Source organism: Schistocerca piceifrons, chromosome 6 (genome assembly GCF_021461385.2).
Source record: "Schistocerca piceifrons isolate TAMUIC-IGC-003096 chromosome 6, iqSchPice1.1, whole genome shotgun sequence".
Lineage (NCBI taxonomy): Eukaryota > Metazoa > Arthropoda > Insecta > Orthoptera > Acrididae > Schistocerca > Schistocerca piceifrons.
This window is the reverse complement of record NC_060143.1, coordinates 301,600,383-301,624,227: the sequence shown is the minus strand read 5'-3', so window position 1 is coordinate 301,624,227 and position 23,845 is coordinate 301,600,383. Positions and strand designations below refer to the sequence as shown.

General features: G+C 45.2%; 1 protein-coding gene across 1 annotated transcript in view; it reads left to right on the top strand.

Moving 5' to 3' along the window:
• Nucleotides 1-23,845, top strand: part of LOC124803287 (kinesin-like protein KIF26A) — a 483,829-nt gene that overhangs the window by 404,144 nt on the left and 55,840 nt on the right. Inside the window, exons 9-12 of the mRNA XM_047264470.1 lie at nt 3,933-4,095; nt 12,181-12,394; nt 21,524-21,702; nt 21,802-22,059. Coding sequence (XP_047120426.1) covers nt 3,933-4,095; nt 12,181-12,394; nt 21,524-21,702; nt 21,802-22,059 — 814 coding nt within the window. The remainder of the gene's footprint in view (nt 1-3,932; nt 4,096-12,180; nt 12,395-21,523; nt 21,703-21,801; nt 22,060-23,845) is intronic.

Here is a 23,845-nt window from a genome sequence, read left to right as displayed (position 1 = left end):
TCTGCCAGATTCCGAGACAGAGTTTCGTTGTGGAAATTATTAAAAGCATCTCGCATTCAATCATTCACTATTTTCGAACTTCTGCAAAACTTTGCCAATCTTCGGGATTTTGTGTTCTTTTAAATTTGGCATGCGTTTTTCGTTGCTTCTACAACAGCGATCTGACCCGTTTTGTGTACCATGGGGAATCAGTACCATCACTTATTGATTTATGTGGTATATATCTCTCAATTGCCGTCGATACCATCTCTTTGAAATCATTTCACAACTTTTATACGCTTACATGATCAGATCGGAAGGAGTGGAGACTATTTCTTAAACAGGCGTTAAGAGCATTTTTATCAGCTCTTTTAAATAGATGTACTTTTCGGCCTAGCAGCAACTGCCTCGTGGTCGCTAATCCCTGTACTCATCATGAATTATTTGTTGCTAAGAGACCAAGTAAGCTTTCGCAATCATTTACGCTTCAAGTAGGCTCATGAACTAATTGTTCAAAATAATTTTCTGAGAAAGCATTCAGCCTACCGCTGGCTTTAAACGTACAATTTTTCCAGCATATCGAGGATAGACTGAAGTCGCCACCGACTATATCGTATGAGTAGGATACATATTTGAAATGAGTCTCAAGTTTTCTTTGAACTGTTCAGCAACTATATCTTCCGAGTTGGGGGGTCGGTAAAACGACCCAATTAATAGTTTAGTCCGATTGTCAAGTATAATCTCTACCCATACTATTTCGCAGGAACTATCTACTTCAATTTCACTACAAGGCAAAATACTTCCGACAGCAATAAATACTGTTAGATCGTTTGAAAAAATTTCGGCTGAACTTATTTCCGGCTTTAGCCAGCTTTCTGTACCTGTTACTATTTGAGCTTCAGTGGTTTCTATTGGGGCTTGGAACTCTGGTTGTTTCCCAGCACAGCTACGACAATTTACAACTACAATACCGATCGGTTCTACAACTATCTTACTGTGTTTTACCTATCCCCTTTTAGACGGACGCGCTTTCTGTGGTTTCCTAAGACCCACTGACCTAAAAAAGCCGTCCTGTCACCTCCACACAGCCACCGTTACCGGTGTAGCCACTTCCTGTGTGTAGTGGATTCCTGACCTATTAAGTGGAACCCGGAAACCCACCACCCGATGGGGGAAGCCAGGAATCTGCAGCCTACACGGTCACAGAACCGCCTGAGCCACTGATTCCGACCCTCCACTCGGCTCTGCATCAAAGGACCACAGTCGGTTCTGTCGACGATGCTGCAGATGGTGAGCTCCGCCTTAATCTCGGAAGCAAGACTGGCAGTCTTTATCATTTCCGCTAGCTGCCTGAAACCAGAGAGAATCTCCTCCGATCCAAAGCGACACACGTCATTGGTACCGACAAGGGCTACCACTTGCAGTTGGCTGCACCCTGTACTCTTCACGGCATCCGGAAGCACCCTTTCCACATCCGGAATGACTCCCCCCGGTATGCACACGGAGTGCACACTGGCTTCCTTCCCCTCCTTGGCAGCCATGTTCCTAAGGGGCCCCATTACTCGTCTAACGTTGGAGCCCCCAACTACCAGCAAACCCACCCTCTGTGTATGCCCACCGGGTATTTGCCATACCCACACCCTGCCTTCGGATCGCCACATTGTGTACCGTGATTCGGCACTCCACACAACGTTTTCCACAGTTTAATCGTCCAATGTTTACGCTCCTTACACAAAGCGACGCGTCGTTTGGCGTTTACCGGCGTAATGTGTGACTTATGAGCAGCCGCTCGACCATGAAATACAAGTTTTATCACCTCCCGCCCAATTCTCATAGTACCTGCAGTCGATCCTGATGCAGTTTGGAATTCCTGTCTGATGGTCTCGATAGATGTCTACCTATTACACATTAAGACCCTCTTCAACTGTCGGCGGTCTCTGCCAGTCAACATACGCTGTCGGCCTGTACGCTTTTGTGCTGTACGTGTCCCTTCATTTCGGCTTCACTATCTCATCGGAAACAGTGGACCTAGGGATGTTTAGGAGTGTGCAAATCTTGCGCACAGACATATGACACAAGTGACACCCAATCATCTGACCTCGTTCGAAGTCCGCGAGTTTCGCCGAGTGCCCCATTCTGTTCTCTCGCGATGTCTAATGACTCAAAATGGTTCAAATGACTCTAAGCACTATGGGACTTAACATCTGAGGTCATGAGTCCCCTATACTTAGAACTACTTAAACCTAACTCTACCTAAGGACATCAAACAAATCCATACCCGAGCCAGGATTCGAACCTGCTACCGAGCAGCAGCGCGGTTCCGGACTGAAGCACCTAGAACCACTCGGTCACATTGGCCGGAGTCTAATGACTACTGAAGTCGCTGATGTGGAGTACCTGGCAGTAGGTGGTAGCACAATGCAACTAATATGAAAATTTTTGGGGGTGTTCAAATGGCTCTGAGCACTATGGGACTTAACTGCAGTGGTCATCAGTCCCCTAGAACTTAGAACTACTTAAACCTAACTAACCTAAGGACATCCATGCCCGAGGCAGGATTCGAACCTGCGACCGTAGCGGTCGCGCGGTTCCAGACTGTAGCGCCTAGAACCGCTCGGCAACTCCTGCCGGCAATTTTTGGGGGTGTGCGGATACTTTTGATCACATAGTGTATCTGACGGGAAACGCGTGGCCGTCACGGAGCAAGGATTGTCCCAGTTTGTTAAAAGAGTCCGGATGGAAAAAAAACACATCACCAAATTCAGAACCAGAGAGGAAGAGGAAGGATGTTGTCGATAGTCCTGGGCTCATAGCTTAACCGTAAGCCTTGAAACGTTGTTTATACTCCAAAACTTTGCTTCTCTCGAAACAGAATTTTTCAGCGTGGAAAGCGCTCTATAGCCTAGACAGATTATCCGATTTATTTAATTATTTTAATGATAGTAAAATTTGAATTCTAATTTAAAATATTTTTTTCTGACATTTGAATACAGAAAACTTGCCAAGAAATTTGGATGTTTTTCGAATAGGTGCCATTTTTTTCGAGTTATTTTTTAGAATCACTTCGCGATAGCCAGCCAGATGCAATCTAATTTAAAAATTCGCTATTTCTATGGGCTTCAGAAGTAACGACGAGTCAGTACAAGGCTTCGCGCAAACCAGGACATGCTGTGAGGTGCGTACTTTGACAAGGGCTGCAGCTGCCATTTTTAATTGTTTGTGAGATTAAAAAATTTCCTCATACACAAATATATGTTTAATAAATTGGTACAACCCCCATTTTAATAAATCAATCAATCCTTGCATGAAACCAATTACAACTATACCCATTTTCCATGCCTCTCGACCAGAACCTCCTCTTAATGTAGGAGAAAAAAAATAGGAAAAAAATTTTCACTGACCATCGAATTAGTGTTTTGTGAGCAGGTAGTGGTGGGCGCTGTGAGCTGACCCCCGTGTGTGACGTGCTACAGGGAGCACCGGCCGACGCAGCTGCTGCGTGAGTGCCTGGGCTCGCTGACGTGCCACACAGCCATGCTGGTGCGCGTGTCTGCGCTCACACACCACTACAGTGTTTTGTGAGCAGGTAGTGGTGGGCTCTGTGAGCTGACCCCCGTGTGTGACGTGCTGCAGGGAGCACCGGCTGACGCAGCTGTTGCGCGAGTGCCTGGGGTCGCTGACGTGCCACGCAGCCATGCTGGTGCACGTGTCTGCACGCGCACACCACTACAGTGTTTTGTGAGCAGGTAGTGTTGGCGGCTGTGAGCTGACCCCCGTGTGTGGCGTGCTGCAGGGAGCACCGGCTGACGCAGCTGTTGCGCGAGTGCCTGGGGTCGCTGACGTGCCACGCAGCCATGCTCGTGCACGTGTCTGCACGCGCACACCACTACAGTGTTTTGTGAGCAGGTAGTGTTGGCGGCTGTGAGCTGACCCCCGTGTGTGGCGTGCTGCAGGGAGCACCGGCTGACGCAGCTGCTGCGCGAGTGCCTGGGGTCGCTGACGTGCCACGCGGCCATGCTGGTGCACGTGTCTGCGCGTGCACACCACTACAGCGACACGCTGGCCACGCTGCAGCTGGCGGCGCGCATTCACCGGTTGCGCCACCGCGCCAACAAGGTGACCTAGCAATGACACCACTAGCGACGTTCTAGTACCACGTTTGCTACAATGTTTCGTATCGATACCAATATTTTGAAATACTACAATAAAAATTTGTCAGAGATATTGATATAGACAGGATCGCAGGGTGATTTTTAATATCTTTTTCGTTAACAAAAAAATGACTTATTTACAGGGTGAAAACCGACAAACTCTGGGAGGTTGTAGGGGACATCAAAACAATTTTTTTTCCCTAATGTCATTTAAACCGGTAGAGGAAGATTTCACTAGCGGGAAATTAATTAAACTAACAAACACTTTTCCATTTTTTATGGCCAAGAGAGAACACATTAACACAACCCAATTTCAATTAGAGGAGGTTTTCAGAAATGGCACCATTGACACGTAAACAAAGGTGACACCGTCGGATGATGTTCTGTCTGACATGGGCAAAAACGCCAGGAGCATCACGAATTGTTCCTGCTACTGCTACTATCCAGGCAACCAGATCCTCTTCTGATGCAACAGGAGTTGAGTAAACAAGGTTACGCATCTCTCCCCACACAACAAAGTCCAGAGGGGACATATCTGAGGATCGAGAAGGCCATGGAACAGGACCACCTCTGCCAATCCACGTTTTTGGGAACCGTCTGTCCAGGAATCGACGCACACGACGACTGAAATGTGCCGGCGCCCCGTCATCTTGGAACCACATGCGTTGTCTTATAGGGAGCGGGACGTCTTCCAGCAATTCTGGCAATGCTCTGGCGAGAAAATTGTAATAGTGCCTGCCATTTAATGGCCTAGGTAGCAGATACGGCCACAATTAAGCAGTCCCCAACAACACCGACCCACACATCAACGAAGAACCGCACTTGATGAGCGCTAGTAATTGTGGCAAGTGGGTTATCGTCATTCCAAACATGCGAATTGTGCATGTTGACGACTCCATCACGCCCGAATGTTGCTTCATCAGTAAACAACACAGGGGATGAAAATGTAGTTTGCATTCCGCACTGTTCCAGGTACCACTGCGAAAACTGTGCTCTGGGTGGGTAATCAACTGGTTCCAGGTTGTGGACACGCTGTATGTGAAATGGACGTAACAATTGTTCTCGAAGGACTCTTCTTACATTCGTCTGATTCGTCCCCACGTTACGCGCAATTGCACGAGTGCTGATTGAAGGATCCCACTCCACATGCTGCAAGACAGCTTCCTAAAATTGCAGCGTTCTTACCGTGCGACGGCGTCCCTGTCCAAGTAATCTGCTAAATGACTTGGTGTCACGCAGCAAAGGTCGTATGATGCGGGATACGGCGATAAGGATATTGTTATTGATAAACCCGCTGTACAGCTCGTCCGTTGTGTAGCGCTACGTAGTACGCACCAACCATGTCAGTGTACTCACTCCAGATGTATCGCTCCATTAGTAAACAGAGACAATGCACTACCACACTGGTGGACATCATTTGCCTACAACTGAAGATAGTAATACGGCCTCCACCGGTTTAAATAATCCTCATAGGAAAAAATGACAATAGGAAAAAATATTTGTTTTGATGTCCCATATAACCTCTCAGAGTTTGTCGGTTTAAATACTTTTCACCCTGCATAACTAGCTGCACTCGGATGTCAGTAGCTTTGTTATGATGAGTGATTGAGAGTAAGTAAGCTACTGTACGTGCGTAATATCAGCTACCGTCACGTGTCTGCCTGTTTGGCTAAGCATAGCTCGTGATGTGCGCGCCACTCTGTCCCTCCCAAGCTGTCGCAACAGGTGATACGTCGATATGTGCAGCCTCGCTGCCGAGCACTGCGTGCAGAAGGGCATGGGTGGAAGCACGCACGTATGCATCGTGCTGTTCAGTAGCTATAAATTACACAGCGTGTACATTATGCAACAAATGGTGTGGCAGTATAAACTTATTAAAGATTGCATAAGAATTTTACCCATTACTTTGAATCATAACACGCAACACATTTCAAACAATAAAAGCATTTTCACAAATATGATAAAGATCAAAAGTCAAAGAGTAAACAGCTTTTTCGAAAAGTAAGTATTTTCCTTGTAATATTCTTCAAATCAGTGAGTATCTTGTACTACACACTTTCTAAAGTAGCCTACATTCTTCCTCAAGGTTCGAACTATTTCCATACCAAATTGCATCAAAATTCGTCCTGCGGGTTATTCGTAAAAAGGGAACAGAGTTGCTTTGGCATTAATAATAGTAATATGGATAAAACTTTAATTACGATCTCTTTTTTCGCGATTCGATTTTGATGGAATAAAGCCTGTATTGGTGCCACAAGCTATGCTCAAGTTACCTGTTAAAACCCCATCAAAATTCGTCAACTAATTTTGGAGAGGCGTGTTGAAACAGACAAAGAGACAGACACGACATTTTTACAGATTTATTATTAGTATACAAGATAAAATGCGAAATATGGAATGTACGTTTCGTTTGCATTAACCTCCTCGAACATAAAATCAAATAGCAATGTAAGCAGCAAATATAATGATCATAAAGAATCCGCCTCGATTGCAAATAGAAACCGGATGTTGACCTAGGTTTCCGCGCGGATAACCACGCCTTCTTCAGAAGACACTAAAACTACAAACTGCCTAAAGAGGCATGGTCCAACATTAATACAGACTCGCACAAAATGTAAAATAAACGGTACTTGTGTACCATGTCAATAGCTGTACTTATCTCAATCGTCAGAAGCGTGCATCCTCATCCCAGCCAACGTTCGGTAAACTGAGAGCTCGCCGCCCACCGAATGTTGGCTGGGGTGAGGGAGCACGCTTCTGACGTTTGAGCTAAGTACAGCTATTGACATGGTACACAAGTACCGTTTATTTTACATTTTGTGCGAGTCTTTTGCCCTTTTGGGCGTTCTGTATTAATGTTGGCCCATGCCTCTTTAGGCAGTTTGTAGTTTTAGTGTGTTCTGAAGAAGACGTGGTTATCCGCGCCGAAACCTAGGTCAACATCGGGTTTCTATTTGCAATCGAGGCGGATTCTTTTTAATCACTAAACTATTCACGATTGCTGACGCGCTGCAATGTTAAAAGGTCTTAAGCAATAAAAGATAAGCCAACCAGAAACAAAATTGAGGACATGACAAAAATTTGTACTATACATACTTGGCATTATTAGAACCTTTTTTCCAGAATAAAAGAACTCAACTTCTCTTTTTTGCATCAAAGCACTTTAGTCTATCTGTCAAAATATGGAATTGTAGTGCTTCTTAATCGGCGTGCTACTAAAACTTACAAACACCCATTGCCACTTGCTGGCTGCCTATCTAACGGCTTCCAGGAACAACAAGAACTTGATTTTCAGTATTTTTCGTATAATCGTTGACTGAAATTAAAAATTGAAAGTAATGTTATAATCTACTAACAAGCGGGCCTCGCCTACTCGTCATCACCGATTTCTTTCAAAATTGTGGGCTAAGCAGTGCTTGGACAGAAATAAAAGTGACAGAATTGGTAGCTCCAGCTGGTCAAACGTTTAGAAAACGTTTTGACGCGGCCTGGGCGAAACATGAGCCATTTATGCTAGCGTAGTTCTCATATAGTGGTTGGCGCAGAGGAAACTAAGATGCACGTGGTAGTCTAAAAAGTTCGGTGAATGGTGTCATATCTGATCGCCAAATTAGCGCATATGTGTGTGCATGCGCATGGATCTTCAGAGATTTGAGGAAAATCGATACATAGCATGGACGGCATATGACTGGCTGTGTAAACAGACTGCGACCAGTTGAACGTAGTCGTGTGAGAGGAGGTGTCACAGCACAATGGAGCAACGTGTAAACACCAAGTTCTGCTACAAGTAGGGGAAGACTGCAATGTTGGTGCAGGTGTACGGGAGGGAAGCCGTGAGCAGAAAATGTTTTTCCGAACGATTTGAACGCTTCCGTGAAGGGAAGAAAACAACTGAGGATGAGCCACGTTCACGTCGGCCATCGACGGGCACAACCCCAGAAAAGATTGAGAAAGTGCGACAAATGCTGGCACAAGATTGGCGACGGACTCTCAGATTGATTGCGGAGGAATTGGGCATAAGCAAGGACACGGTGCACACCATCGTTCGCGATGGTTGGGTAAGCGGAAGATCTGCTCCCAATTTGTGCCTCACAAGCTCACAGATGAGCAGAAAGCAAAACGGATGGAAACGTCTGGTGATTTCATTTCCATGTGTGACCAGGATCCATGGCTTCTGAACACTATCGTCACGGGAGATGAGACCTGGTGCTGCCAGTTCAATACGGAATCAAAACGGGAATCGATGTCGTGGTGTTCACCCTCTTTCCCAGTACCAAAGAAAAAAAAATCCTTCTACAATAATCCAAGTTGAAAACACTGTTGATCGCTTTCTTCGACAACAATGGCACCATCCGCAAGGAATTTGTTCCTGTAGGTCAAACCGTTACTGCTGCATTTTACCAGTCCGTTTTGAACCGATTGTTACAACGTATCCGGTGGGTTCGGCCAGAATTGCACAGGAATGGAAAATGGGTGCTGCCCATGACAATACCCCTGCACATTGCGCGATCCGTGTGTGCCAATTCCTGGCGCAGAAGATGGTAACTGTTCTCGAACATCCTCCGTACTCCCCTGATCTGGCTCCTGCGGACTTCTTGCAGTTTCCCGGTTTGAAGGCGGCCATGAAAGGTGAACGTTGTGCGGACATGAATGCCATTAGAGATCGTGTGACAGCCGTTCTGCGATCCATTCCACAGCAGGCCTTTGCTGATAGTTTCCAAAATCTGTACGAACGTTGTCAAAAGTGTGTTGTAGCAGGTGCCGACTATTTTGAAGGGCAATAAAGAACATTTGTTTGTATCTTTTATTTTGTTTGTTGTCTGATAGTATTCACCGAACTTTTTAGACACACCACGTGTTGTGTCTAGACAAGACAGCCTAGACACAATGAGAGGAAGCCGAAAGGCACGCGCTAAGCCAAAGCAGGGTGCGTGAGGTCCGAAACAGGATACGTAATGAAAGCTATAAAGAAAAGTACGTAGCTTCTGGAATACTTAACTTTAATCCATCCTTTTTGGTACATATGGAGATTGTGGCGATACAAGTGAGACTCTTTAGATACATGCAATGTTACTAATGGCGCCTTGCTAGGTCGTAGCCATTGACTTAGCTGAAGGCTATTCTATTGGCTCGGCTAATGAGCAATGCTTCGTCCGTGTAGTCGCTAGCAAAGTCGTCCGTACAACTGGGGCGAGTGCTAGTCAGTCTCTCGAGACCTGCCTTGTGGTGGCGCTCGGTCTGCGATCCCTGACAGTGGCGACACGCGGGTCCGACATGTACTAATGGACCGCGGCCGATTTAAAGCTACCACCTAGCAAGTGTGGTGTCTGGCGGTGACACCCCACCGCGTATAATCTTACGTTAAAGGTGTTGCACAATAAGCCAAGCATTAAAGTTACAAATTGAGTACATGTTTTGGGCCAGCATAACTCAGGCGCAGCAATTACCCGGCCCATATTCATTCAGTATTTGAGAATGAGAGTATTTGACAACAACAAACTTTACACATCATTTCAAATTGTTTCGCAGCTTTTTCACGCAGAAACGAAAAAAATGTACATTTTTGCTGTTCGTGAAGTAAAATTTCAGCATCCGATTGCTGTTTTAATTTATTTCTTCTTTGCTGCTAACTCTATTCACACCACATTTTGGAGATAGTATTCATATATACCACTGGATGCACCTGCAAAACAAAAATTTTATACTGTTCATAGTTCAGGATGTATGATGTCATAGACATCGAGATGCCTGAAAAACTAGCTTTTCTTAAAACGGAGCTCGATGCATTAAATATCGGGTATTGAGTGGGAGGGAGAAGGTGAAGATAGAATTAATAAAAGGTTAAGTAAGGTAATAAAACCATTTTCACATTTCAGTGTCAATGTAAATTATTCTTACAGTAAAGATACCAACTCGTAGTTTCTGCACAGAATGTAGTTTTGATATTAAGAAGTTAATAAGTTCAGCTTAAGTAACTATTTGATCACTCTGTTATAGTAAAATTACGCATTTACGTGCTGTGTCGTTGACAGACCAATCACCATCTGGAAACAACTTATGCTAAAGCTGCCAACTAAAAGTCTGCCAGACAGCATTCCTTTTGTTTCAAAGTAATAATTAATACCTAAGAAAAGTGACCCGGAAATAATTATTGACTAAATGGATATACTATTGTTTTCTTTTTTTAAACTGTGGTGCAAATTGGAAAGATATTAATTCTCTGAATTCGAGTCTCTCTCTGGAAAAAAGTTCCAGTTATCATTTGATTCATGATACTAATCGGGTAGGAATACGTTTTGTAAAGGGTAACTGCGATCATTCCAGGTGTGCGCTAAAAGAGATTCATTTTGTGGAAATAGAAAGGTTATATTATAGGGTATTTAGACTTCTACAACTCATGAAACTAACTGTTTTATTTTCTATCAACGAAAACATTTCAATTCAGTTCAAATGGCAATATTTAATAATTGCAAATTGACATATATTCAGAGTGAGGGGCTCAGCGAAAGCGTGGTAATAGTATGTACAAACACCAGTATTTCCCCGATTCAAAGAATCGCACTCCCATGAATAAAAAGATTCAGGCACCTGACTGCTTTACAAATAAGTTAACGTGCTAAATATTTCATGTTAGGCATATGAAATCTTAGTGGTTGGAAACATAAACCCTAATTTTGTAGGTTTCATTATTTTGTGGGGACATAAGAGAGTAAAAGCTTAGAAAAAATTCAAATTACATTTAATTTCTTGGTAGTGTGACTGCTCTCATTATCAAACACTGGATGAATATAGTCTGCGTAATTTGGGACTCTTTTTTAAGAAAGCGTATTTCCTCGCACATCTCAATGTTTATGAGATCGTATCTCTTGAAGTATGTGTCGCACAGTGGCAAAATATTGCAAGTAGAGTCAGTGGCATATATGAGTACTGTCTGCAAAATAATTTGTGAATAGAAGTATAAGTAAACAAATAATAAAAACAAAAAGATGTACAATACACGATGCTGAAGCTCTACTGCATGAACAGCAAAAATGCAGGAACCGACAAAGGTTTTTCGTTTCAGTATTTCCTAGGGATGTCACTGAGAAAAGTTTCGAAAAGATTTGAAAATATGTGTGAAGTTTGTTCGAAATGGCTAAGCGGTCTCATTGTGAAACACTCAGTAAATATAATGCAGGTAATTTGTGCACCATGAGTTATGCTGCCTCAAAATACATACATAGTTCCTAAATTTGATACAAATATTAAATCATAAACATTTTAAAAACTTTCTACAAGTCATGGCGACGGTGCACTGGGACTCAGAAGGGGCTATTCTGTTTGATGTCCTCTCTCATGGTGCAACGATCACCTCTCAAGTGTATTGTGCTTCTCCTTCTCCATGGCAACGCAAGACCACACAGAAGTCAGCGCACCTGGGGGGAGCCCAGAGAAATTCGTTGGACTTTTCCTCCTCATCCATACTACAGCACGGATCTCGCGCCTTCCGACTTCCATCTGTTTGGACTCATTAAGGATGCAATCTGCGGGAAGTGGTATGTGGATGGTGGGGAGGTTATTGGTGCAGCAAGACGTTGGCTCTGACGTCGAACAGTAGAGATATGTCATGCAGGAGCAGTAAAGTGGCGAAAGCCATCGCATTGAACGGAGATCATGTTGGAAAATAGGCTTTTGTAGCCAAAAACTTGGCGAACAATATGGTGTATTGGAATCCTGACTAAAACCAAGCTGCTTTCAGAAACAAATGTGTAGGATTACTTCTTGAATCCCCTTGTATACAGATACAAAAACGCGGCTGATGACTAATTTAGTAATGTGCATACGTACTGAAAATCTAATTTTTGTTGTTCCCGGAAGCATTTAGATATGCAGTCTGCAACAAGAATCCCTTTAGTAATATAGACTGAACGAGAAAAATTCTCGCATGCCGAATGTTAACCATCGGGTTTGAATAGTGCGCAGACCATTGACAGTTTCACAAAGTACACCGATGCGTTTAGTGGCACAGTGAGCGGAAAGAAGTGACCTGACGTATTCGCCGGGCTTGCAGTACGGCGGCCCGCGGTCGGGCATCTCGTGGGAGGTGTCTGCGCGCCTGCAGGAGCGCGTGGCGGGCCACTCGACGGGCAGCAGCGAGCTGGAGCCGTCGAGCAGCGAGCAGTCGGCCGACACCGTCATCTACCTGGGCAGCAGCAGCGGCTGCGCGGCCGACGACAGCGCCACGGACGGCGAGCACCCGCCGCTCTACCGCACCGCAGCCGCAGGTACTGGACCGCTCACCATGTAACGCAGATACCGAGGGTCTAGGCACGGTCACTAGGTATCAAGCGCAGATGTGCTGTGAGCAGTGACGTCAACGCTGACTCTTTGGCACACATGAGAAATACGGGCCCCACAACGGGCATGTGACGTCACACTAGTCGCCTTCTCCGCCATACTACGCCAATGCTCGCCTCCGTGCGAGGCCCATGGGAAATTAAAATGTCAATGAAATGGTACCCACTACAGGTCTTAACTTTGTCGTGTGTTGTCGAAAGCTCAAATGGTTTAAATATGCAGTTAAGAATTATTAAACTCACCGGAAATAGTTACTCACTCACCACTGGAGACGGCTGCTGGAAGTTGTACGAACTGTTGTGCCACATGTTGTGACATACATACGGTGGTGTGCGTACTGTAAGACCTTCAGTACACACACCATCATATTATTTGACTTGTCGCACTAACGAAGTAGGCGAGTGTCAGCAATATGTCTCGTGGTCTTATTGTGGCGTGTTTATCTTCTGCCATTAGGTCAGACGATAGAAATGCCACTTGCACGCTTAGAGTAGCAGATTGACGGTGACCAACTTTAAACAGAACTTGGTTAATTTTCACACACATTTATTAAAATAATAAAAATCATAGACATTACGTAACTTGATTCTGGGTGCTGTTTACAATTGACAACCTGAAGTTCCTTTGGTCTTGGTACGTTAATCTTATTCTCACATATCTCTGATACTTGACAAAGGGTCTAGCCATTTTCTCCATGGCTATGTACAGGAATATGGTAATCTTATTAGGCGCAGACTGAAACTTGACTATAGACTGGTACAGACAAATGCAGAATGACTAATCGGAGGTCTGTACACTCGTTATAATACCTCACACGTTCGTGTATCACTGCGAGAGTGTGATCCACGAGGAGAAAAGGTTCTACATTGGCAGCAATCTCATTGGTTGCGTTACATATTAATACGCGAATCGGCGGAAACAGAATTTGGTCTGTCTCTATGGCAGCGCCATCTCGTAGTGCAGAGACGGACGAGCGCTGCGCCTGCGCTGTTGTGCTTAGCGGGGCGCGCTCTAGTGGGAAAGTTGTGTACGCGCTGACTACACGGAACTACGTACACAATACATACCATGGCCTGTCTTTCTTTTACATCTCGTGACTCTCTCGCCTCACCTCGCCACACAGAAGCTTACAGGCGCACTGCGAACACTTGTTTAACTCGAACACAACCTTCAACACAACCACTATTTTCATGTTATGATGTGCTATTATTACTAACTTATTTATTACGTAAATAAACAAATTTCCCTTTATTTAAAAACATAACGCTATATAAGAAATATAACGTAAAGCCCTTTTACATAGCGACATTCTGGCTTGGAGTTAAACTACCATAGGCTACCGGACACTGTAATAAGTAAGCGTAGACTCTGCAGTTTTCCTACCAGCCTTGGTCTGTTAAGATCGTGACCATGTTACCTGTACGTTAGATGTGTTCTATACCTACCACATTCTGATCTCTCTGTCTGCGTATGTCTTACTAGCTCCCCCCCAGAAACTGAAAGTGATGAACCATTTAGAATCTGAGTGAGGGCATATAAAAGGCTGCATAGCCTACGGAACATTTTTGTTGTACGTCTGCTACTTAAAAATAAGCCGTATTTATAGAATAATTGAAATTTTCAATGTTTAATTCGAGTTGTATTCGAAAATTGTTGATTTGTTACGCGAAAGAGAGCGTTGTTGTAGTAAATGCAGATTTCCCATACAGCACTAGGAAAGGTAATTACCTCAAAAGAGGTAAAATTAAAATAAAACACAAACTAAAAACATACTAAACGTAGCTTCAATTCTTCATTGAACTTACATCAAACATGTTTCTGGTGCTTACAAACAACTTTCGCATTTATCAATCATACCAAGAAACACTTGTCTTTGATCATGACGAGAACGATCTGCTGAGTACAAAATAAAAATAACAATTATATATATTATTTTACGTTGTTTATGAGAACTATACTTGTAACAAAAGCAGTCACTTCGGTTACATAAAAGTGCAGAAGCTACAAAGTAATTTTATTACATTAAAAATGCAGTTTATATTCTGTAAGGACTCAAAGTTCACAGTATACTGATATTCAACGATGTGCAGTTCTAATTATCTGTAAAACAAACAAACTAAAAGAAAAGAGAAGCCACCGGCTCTCAGTCTCTCTTTTTCATTCATTCATTAGTGTATCTTCCCCTAGCAGTGCTACCAATACTATCTGTAATCCTACCATTTACTATGTCATTTATGTAGTTTACCAATCCTACAGAGCCGCAGTTTTGGTAGAGCGCAACTTTACTGTCGTCCCAATCGACTACTCGTGGCAAGTAAGTTTGCTGCATGGCCCCTAGTGTTTTATTCCTGTTTTAGTTATGTTCGCCACGAGACATCATTTTCGTTTGCACAGCAGCACCAAAATTACGTGTATTCTCACAGCTGTCTGTTTTGCAGTTTCGCATCTGAATGGTGAAAAGTGAGCTTATGAGATGCCATCCTCGTTTCGAAAAAATCGAAATACATTAACAGAATGTAAAGTTTACTAATGACAAAAGCAAAGTTCGAAGTGTATGTTTTTGACAAAGAGCATACTGGTAGGGTAAATTCTCAGCACTTCAGATAACTGGCAAAATGGGAAACGTTTCGTCCAAACATTTCAAAACATGTAAATTTATTTGCTCTTTAGTAAAGACAGTATATACTCATAAACATATCCAGCAATATTTACAAAGCAGAAACAAGGGCATTTTTATTTTGTCGTTTGTATTTTGGTTTTCTTTCTAAGTAATGAAAAACATCGAAAATTATTTTCCTCATTAAATAAATCAGATTTTTTTCACTACTGAAACAATTTTCGTCAAAATATTTATCTAATTTGTGTTCTTATTTAAGTATAGTGTAGGCATTTTCTCTGTCCAGGTACTGTAAAACCTCTAGCGAAACAGCACTAGTAGAAAATACCAGGCCATTGAGAACCTTCGCAATGGGTCACGAATTAATTCTGACATCATCCATAATTGGACACTGAAATGAATTCAATGACGACAAATGAAAATTTGTACCGGACCGCGACTGCAACCCAGATTTGCCACTTCACGTGAGCTGTTGCCTTAACCGCTTCGCTTTCCGTCCGACACGAATTTCCAACTTGTCACACTTATCACACACTACTCACTTATTGCCCCTGGCCACCATATTCGTTACTTGCCGCATCACGCTTGATTCCCACAAGAGTTCTGTAGAGAAGTTGCGTCCACACTCAGATGATCTTAACGGCCGTATATATTTATATAAAAGATGGTTCAACAGACCCTGGCTATGGGTTTTATGCAACCCGTAAAACCTTCAGAATCAACGCACGAGATTTTCATATTCCCTCACTTGCTACGTGCAAGCTACTAGTCTTACAGAAAAAATTGACGGGACCTTTTTGTAGGAAATTTAAGCTTTTCACTGGGATACGTTTACGCTAGAGATCATACTTTTCGAATTACTCAATAAAAACGTACAAAAGTGACCTTTAAACAAGATTTTCTTGAATTACTCAAAACCGTGGCCTCCAACGAAAAGTATCCGCCAGCCTGTGTGGCCGAGCGGTTCTAGGCGCTTCAGTCTAGAACAGCGCGACCGCTACGGTCGCAGGTTCGAATCCTGCCCCGGGCATGGATGTGTGTGATGTCCTTAGGTTAGTTAGGACCTCAGACGTTAAGTCCCATAGTGCTCAGAGCCATTTCACCCATTTTTATTTGAAAAGTTTCCCAGTAGACAATTTAACTACATTAAATTTCCTACAGAAATATTCTAGAGACTGTTCATTTTTTCTGTAGGATTAATAATTTGCAGGTAGCAAGCGAGAGAATATCTCAATTGTGGTTTTTGAATGCGTTGTGGTTTGCATAAAATCTACAGGTAGTGGCAACTGAATTACACTGCATGTGTGGTGTCTGTTCTTTCGGACATGGGAACTTGTAATGGTCGTCTGCTTGGGTGCCTCGTATTCTGTAATGTGAACTGAACGATGTGCTCCTATGCACTTGTGCCTGTAGCAGCATTCTACTCTCACCAGGTCTGCCACAGATCGCAATCTGTCCAGAGCAGCCTAGCCACCGACATTTAACACCCCGTCATTTACTCGTCGCACCGTCCTTCAGTCACTTTCCATAGACGCACATGAACACATATCCAGCTTCGCCACGCTGAGAACCTCTTTCCAAAGCGCCAACCTGTTGCATTCTGACCTTTATCAAAATCGCTTATTTCTGGCGGGTATCGTCGCTAGAATGAGTCCTTATTCGATCTTGCTCCTCTAATATACTGCATCACGTAGGCACAACGCCACCGTAGGTAGCAGTCATAATGTTTTGCCTCACGAGTGTGTGCATAGATACATATATAAAGATATACAGATACATGGAAGATACATAGGATTTTTTTAAAATGTGGAACAACTAAATACCTCGAAAAATACCCATCATACATAAAACATTATCTAGATTAAAAGCTAATATTTTAAGGGGGATATCTGTCTTTTCTGGAACTGGCCAGATCCTGATCCCCCCCCCCCCCCGTCCACGCACCACCCCATGAGGAACAACGTTTTGTTTTTTTATTGCAGATTCGGATATTCGGATTCTAAGCCAAAAAATACGCAAACATTCTTTTGTCATGGTAGATGATGCAATTGATAAAATTCAGGTTTTCATGTTTTTGCAACTATGAACCGACTCGTTTGATTCTACATTAAATTCCCAATAAAAATGCAAACCTTTTTTCTAAACAGTTGGAACAATCGTTAAAAATTTTAATTTAATTTGATAAATTTGATTATAAACCAAAAAAATGAAATTAGCATATGGCATCGTTAGCCAGGAGGCCCCATCCGGGGAAGTTTGGCCACTAAGTGCAAGTCTTATTTCAGTCGACACCACATTGGGCGACCCGCGCGCCAGCGATGAGGATAGAATGATGATGAGGACAACACAACGTCCAGTCCCTGAGCGGGGAAAATCTCTAACCCGGACAGAAATCGAACCCGGGTCCAGTTGCATGGCAGGCGAGCACATTACCATCCAGCTAAGCAGGTGGACTATACAGCAAAAATTACACTTTTACTCATTTAAAAGACTGGCAAATAAGCTACTTATAACATAACGTAGCTTTCTGTTGCCTTCAGGGTTTGAGACCCCACAGCGGCAGGATGCTTGATTTCAGTGAGTCCCCTCGAATCTCACTACCAGAGCGACTGATTTCCTGTCCAACTGCCGTAACTCTCGTGCCGGTTACAGCGCCATCCACCATAAATGGAAAAAAATGGTCTCAGGTAAACCCTAGGAATTTTGTGGCGTAGAATTTGAATCTGCAATAATAAAGAGAGGGTTCCCGTTTGAAAATGAAAAGTTGGGGGGGGGGGGGGGGGGTGTTACGTGGTGGCCAGTATTAGCACAGAGACATTCCCTCTGAAGATAAAGTCTAGTCATATTAGTGTGACCACCTGTCAAAAATCGGAAAAACCCCTCTTGCAGTGAAAATCTCTGCGAGACGTTCAGAAAGAAAGTCAGTGAGGTTCTGGAAGGCACTGAAAGGGATGTGGAGCCATTTTGATCCAGTGCTGTGGCCAGCTGCGGTACATTTCTCGGTTGCATAGCCCGATCTAGATGGCCCAACACATTCTCGATAGGGTTTAAATCCGGGAAGTTTGGTGGCCAGGGGAAAAAAATGGCTCTGAGCACTATGGGACTTAACATCTATGGTCATCAGTCCCCTAGAACGTAGAACTACTTAAACCTAACTAACCTAAGGACATCACACAACACCCAGTCATCATGAGGCAGAGAAAATCCCTGACCCCGCCGGGAATCGAACCCGGAAACCCGGGCGCGGGAAGCGAGAACCCTACCGCACGACCACGAGCTGCGGACGGTGGCCAGGGGAGTACGGTAAACTCATCCTCGTGCTCTTCGAAACATGCATGTACAGTGCAAGCTGTATGACAAGTTGCATTACGCTGCTGGTAGCCGCCATCGTGCCGAAGAAGATCAAACTGCATGTAGAGGTAGACATGGTCCCCAAAGATGAATGCATGCTTGTGTTCATCCATTGTGCCTTCCAGAATGACGAGATCACCCAGGGAATGCCACGATAGTTCCCCTGGCCATGGCGCTCCCTCCTCCAGCCTAGATCCTTCCGACGATTGTTGCAAGGTATATGCTTTCAGACGTTTTCCGCTGTACACGAGACCGGCTGTCTGCCTGATGAAGCATGAAACATGATTCAGATGAGAAGGCCACCTGTCGCCATTCACCGAACGTCCAGTTGCGCTACTGGTGAGCAAGTTCCAGCCTTCATCGCCGATGCATGGTTGCATGAACCTGAACCCGGCGCCTGCTGCGGAGGTCCATACGCAGCAACGTCTGAACGGTCCTTGAGAAAGCACTGTTGGTAGCCCCTTGGTGCACCTGGCAGTTGCTTAACAGTGGCATTGCTCTTCGTCCACACACATCTCCGCATCCGTCATTTACCCCACTCATCTATGGCCTGCAGTGCACCACAACTGCCGGCCGTAGTGGCCGAGCGGTTCTAGATGCTACAGTCTGGAACCGCGCGACCGCTACGGTCGTAGGTTCAAATCCTGCCTCGGGAATGGATGTGTGTGATGTTCTTAGGTTAGTTAGGTTTAAGTAGTTTTAAGTTATAGGGGACTGATGACCTCAGATGTTAAGTTCCATAGTGCTCAGAGCCATTTGAACCATTTGCACCACAACTGCATCGGCGCTGGTTTTGGACAGCACCATTTTGGCACGCATGGTATACTTGATCTACGACAGCACGCGAACACTTTGCAAACTTAGCCATTGCGGAAATGCTTCCACACCTAACCCAGAAGCCAATAATCGGACGTCAGACAGATCATTTGGTTTTCACATTATGACAACTACTGCAATTTGTTAAGCGTCGTCGTCGTCCCCTCCCCCCCCCCCCCCCCGCCCCCTATCCGCCCAACACACTTTATATACCCTCCACTGCTAGTGCTGCCACCTGTTTTTTTATTTCTTTGTTGGATTTCTAGCCCCCCCCCCCCAGAAGGGGGAGGGCCTTGGCAGCAGCACAATATGCCGCTCTGCAGCCTACAGAAAAGTTTAAAAACATAATAAGGAGATATAACAATAAAAACAGGCGATAAAAACGGTGACCGTTAAAAAGTGAAACGAGGCGAATAGGTTGCGAAGAAAATATAAAAACAAAGAGTCGGTCAAGCTGGTTAAAACACACAGTAAGTACACAGGCACAATTAAAAAACACAGCGTCGGTCTGGTTTCCATTCGCAACAGTTAAAAACACACCTAGGGACAGCATGGTGGCTAGTCGCAATATTGACTGGGGATGCACAACACTGAGCACTCACTTAAAACAGCATTATAGAGGCGACACAGCGGCAGATTTGGGGGGAGGGGGAGAAGAGGATAAGAAAAAAGGAGGGAGCCGAGAAGGGTGAGAGAGGGACCCTGGGGAAAGAACAGAGGGAGGGAGGGGGAGGTGAGGATCAGAGTTGATAGCAGGGATAAATGGAGGGAGAGAGGGCATCATCTGGGAGGAAAAGACAAGGGAAGACACCTTGGGAAAGGAGATGAAGGGTATAGAGGTGGAGGATAGGGGGCACACAATGCTGAAGGTAAGTCTGAGGGCAGGGATTGGAGAGGAGAGGAGCAACTAGGGGATGAGGGGGGATCAAGTCGGCGGGAGGTGTAGAGGACGCGATATGTTCTAGGAAAAGGAGTAGATGGGGGGAAAGGAATCAGGTCATAGAGGATCTGCATGGGGGACAGGAGGCATATATGGAAGGCGAAGCCGAGTGCTTGGTGCTTCAGGATCTGGAGGGACTTATAGAATATGAGGGGGGGGGGGTGGATATCCAGATGGGACTGTCATAACAGAGGATGGGACGGATTCAGGATTTGTAGGTGTGGAGAATGGTAGAGGAGTTCAACCCCCATGTCTGGACAGAGCGTTTAAGGAGTCGGAGGCGGTTATGGGCTTTGGATTGGATAGAGCGGAGATGAGGGATCCAGGTAAGGTGACAGTCAATAGTGACGCCAAGATAGGTGAGCGTGGGGGAGAGGTGGTCAAGACGGGTGCAGATGGTAAGGGAAAAATCAAGGAACTGAAAGGAGCGAGTGGTACGACCTATGATGATTGCCTGGGTCTTGATTTTCGGGAGCCACTGGTTACACCATGCAGCAATAATGTCAAGGTGACCGTTGCAGGGTAGGAGCGAGGGTGAGGAAGGCAGTTTCATTGGCATACTGCAGGAGGTGTACTGGAGGGGAGGAAGGGTTGGGGCATATCTGCCGTGTACAGGAGGTAGAGGAGAGGGGAGAGGACAGAGGCCTGGGGCACTCCCATGGAGGGGTAGAAGGTGCGGGAATCGGCGTTATGGATGGTAACATAGGAGGGGCGGTGGGAGAGGAAGGAGGCAATCAGACGGACATATTTGATAGGTAGGGCATATGTCTGGAGTTTAAACAGGAGATTGGGTTGCCAGACACGGTCGTAGGCCTTTTCGAGGTCGAGGGAGACTAAAATGGCAGAGCGACGGGAGTTAAACTGGAGGGAGAGGAGTGAGGCATAGGAGTCGGTCACCGGCAGAGAAGAAAGATCGAAAGCTACATTGAGTGTTGGAGAGGTGGTAGTGTCGGTGGAGGTGGTGATGGCTGCGCCGGGTAAGGATGGATTCCAAGAGCTTGCTGAACACCGAGGTGAGACATATAGGGAGATAGGAAGAGGCATCAGATGGTGGTTGTTGGGTTTTGAGAACATCAGGATACGGAAGGTTTTCCACTGCCACCTGCCATCTGTGAGTAGTTATTGTACGTTAACACGAACATAGGCGGTGGTCACAGAAATGTGACTGGAGCGTATTATCTTTACATCTGGAACATTTTTTTTTTTTTTTTGCGTAATTGGTGAGTATTTGGTTGTTCCAAACTAAACAAAAAAAAAAAAACGACGTGTAGATGTTTTTCTGTGATTCTGTGATTGCTGGTTGTTCTCACTAAGCGAATATGTTTCTGAAAGGCGCGAGGTCTTCCCCGACGAGAACTGCAAAGGCGGCGGCGGTGAACGGGCAGGGCAGCTTGTCGCCGCCGCCAGCAGATGGCTCTGCCGCCAAGGGCAACCCGCAGCACCAGGCCAAGGGGTCGCCTACCCGCGCCGTACACCACCAGCGGCCGGCCAGGGGCGCCGCCGAGGACTCTGTCAACGAGGGCGCGACCCTCCACAACGGCCACAACCACAACCACGCCTACAACAACCACAACCATAACCACACGACGACGCTGCCGCGCCGGCACCAGCGCAGCCCGCCACAGGCGGCAGACGCGAGCCCGCAGCACAGAGCGCCGCCGCTGCAGCAGCAGCTGCGCGCGCAGCGCCTCGCCGGCGCCTTCCCCGCGGGCTTCCTCAAGGCGGCCGCGGCGGCCGCAGCTGCGGCAGCCGCAGCGGCGCACGACGAGCGCTGGATCGACGGCCCGCGCGTCTCCAGGAGCAGGGTCGCCAGCGACGCCAAGTTCATCGCCGGCAAGAGGGAGACCTGGATCGACGGACCGCTCAAGGTAACGCACCCCTCCCTCTGCTTCTACAAGGCAAGGTCAGCTAGTAAGCATTTTTTGTAATTCTAATATTTTTTTGACATTGTATTGGAACATTCTTCACACTAAACAATACTAAGTAAACTCACGGGACTAAGTAAGCTCTCTGGACTGTGCATGCGCCCCAGTGTGCACACAAAGACGAATTGTTAAGCCATTACTGATAGCGTAGCAATCGAACCACCTGCTCTACTGCGAGTGCAATGTCTCTATATGAGCGTAAAGTGATAGGGGTCAGACATTTATGTTTCAAGCGCACGTTCTACTTAAATATGGGTAAATGCAAGGACGTGACAGAGGGTAAAAAGGCACAATCGTGTTTGACGCTGCCCGTGGCCATACAGTGTATAATGTAGCTGGATTTGTTGGTGTTTCGCGGTAGACTGGTCCACATTGTCTATAAGCAGCGGTGAAACTCACGTGGCCACGAAAAATGACGTCAGAACCGTGGTCGGGAAAAAATCCTGACTGAGAGGCCCCAGAGGTGCGTTTCATGGCTTGTGAATCAAAATCACTTCCAAATCCGATAGGAATTGCTGCAGGCGGTGAATAAAGGTCCATTCCAACCCGTTAGTGAGAGAACATTGCGACTGGAATTGCATGCATTGAACATTTGGAGTGGTCACCTCACAAGAGGCCCATGCTCACATGGGCACATAAAGACGACAGAGAAGATCGTTGGCTGGAAGAATAATTGATTGGTTTTCTGAACAGTTCACTATCTTCTTACATCTCGATTGACCTGCAAAATCAGCTGACTATAACGCCACAGCAAATCTGTGTGACATGCTAGAACAGTGGGTAAAACACAGACATCAGCATCCCCGCAATTTGGTACAATTGCGCAATCAGGTCCTCAGCGAGTGGCTTAGCCTGAATGAGACGTATTCGCACGACCTTGTGGACTCACTTCCAATTGAATCCAGGTGGCGGTCAAGTGCAAGGCGGAGTTACACTATATTAACTTATGGTTGCAATGATTTCTCTACGGGTGATTAATTTGCTGTCTGATGAGCTCATAACACGTTTCTTATTATAAGGGGTGAACAAATATTTTCCGCTTGTGGACGATGCTAGAGCTTATATGCAACTCAAAGCGATTGCGATGTGGATGTATAAGCAGCTTCTTAGACAATCTGATAGTGCTGCCTTCGAAGGGAAACTTTTTGATTGCCCCTTATGTACTTAAATAATTCAGTGTCATAAGAATGTTCAAGGCGAGCATAAAATCTTTCCCTGATTTCAAAATTTTATTTCTAAGGAACTATGCTAGCTGCATCTGTGTGCTTTCTTGCGTGATAGTTTAATTCGTAAAGCTTTCTTTTGATACACTTCACCATGTGCTCCATTTATTGCCGTAGGCAATACATAATTTCTTTCGGTGTCTTTGCCAACAACTCTTTGCTTTCCATCTGTACGGCGTCTTATATTCAGGCCGTTATACTTTGCACATCTGGAACTCTTATCCTTAAATGAAGAGGGTTTATATCTGGTGAACATGGGGGCCGGGACATTGGCTCGTCTCCACCAATCTGTTGGTCCAAAAAGGCTTCATGCAAGACTGGTGAACAAATAACCCCAGTGTGATTGTGCAGCATCTTGTTGAATTACTGCCCATAAGTGAAATTCCTGTAAGTAAAGTGCAACTTTAAGTTCCATGTTGGCATAATGGTAGGCTCATTGAAAAACGAAATTGTCCATGAATGTGTTGTGCATACAGTTGTTCAAATGGCTCTGAGCACTATGGGAC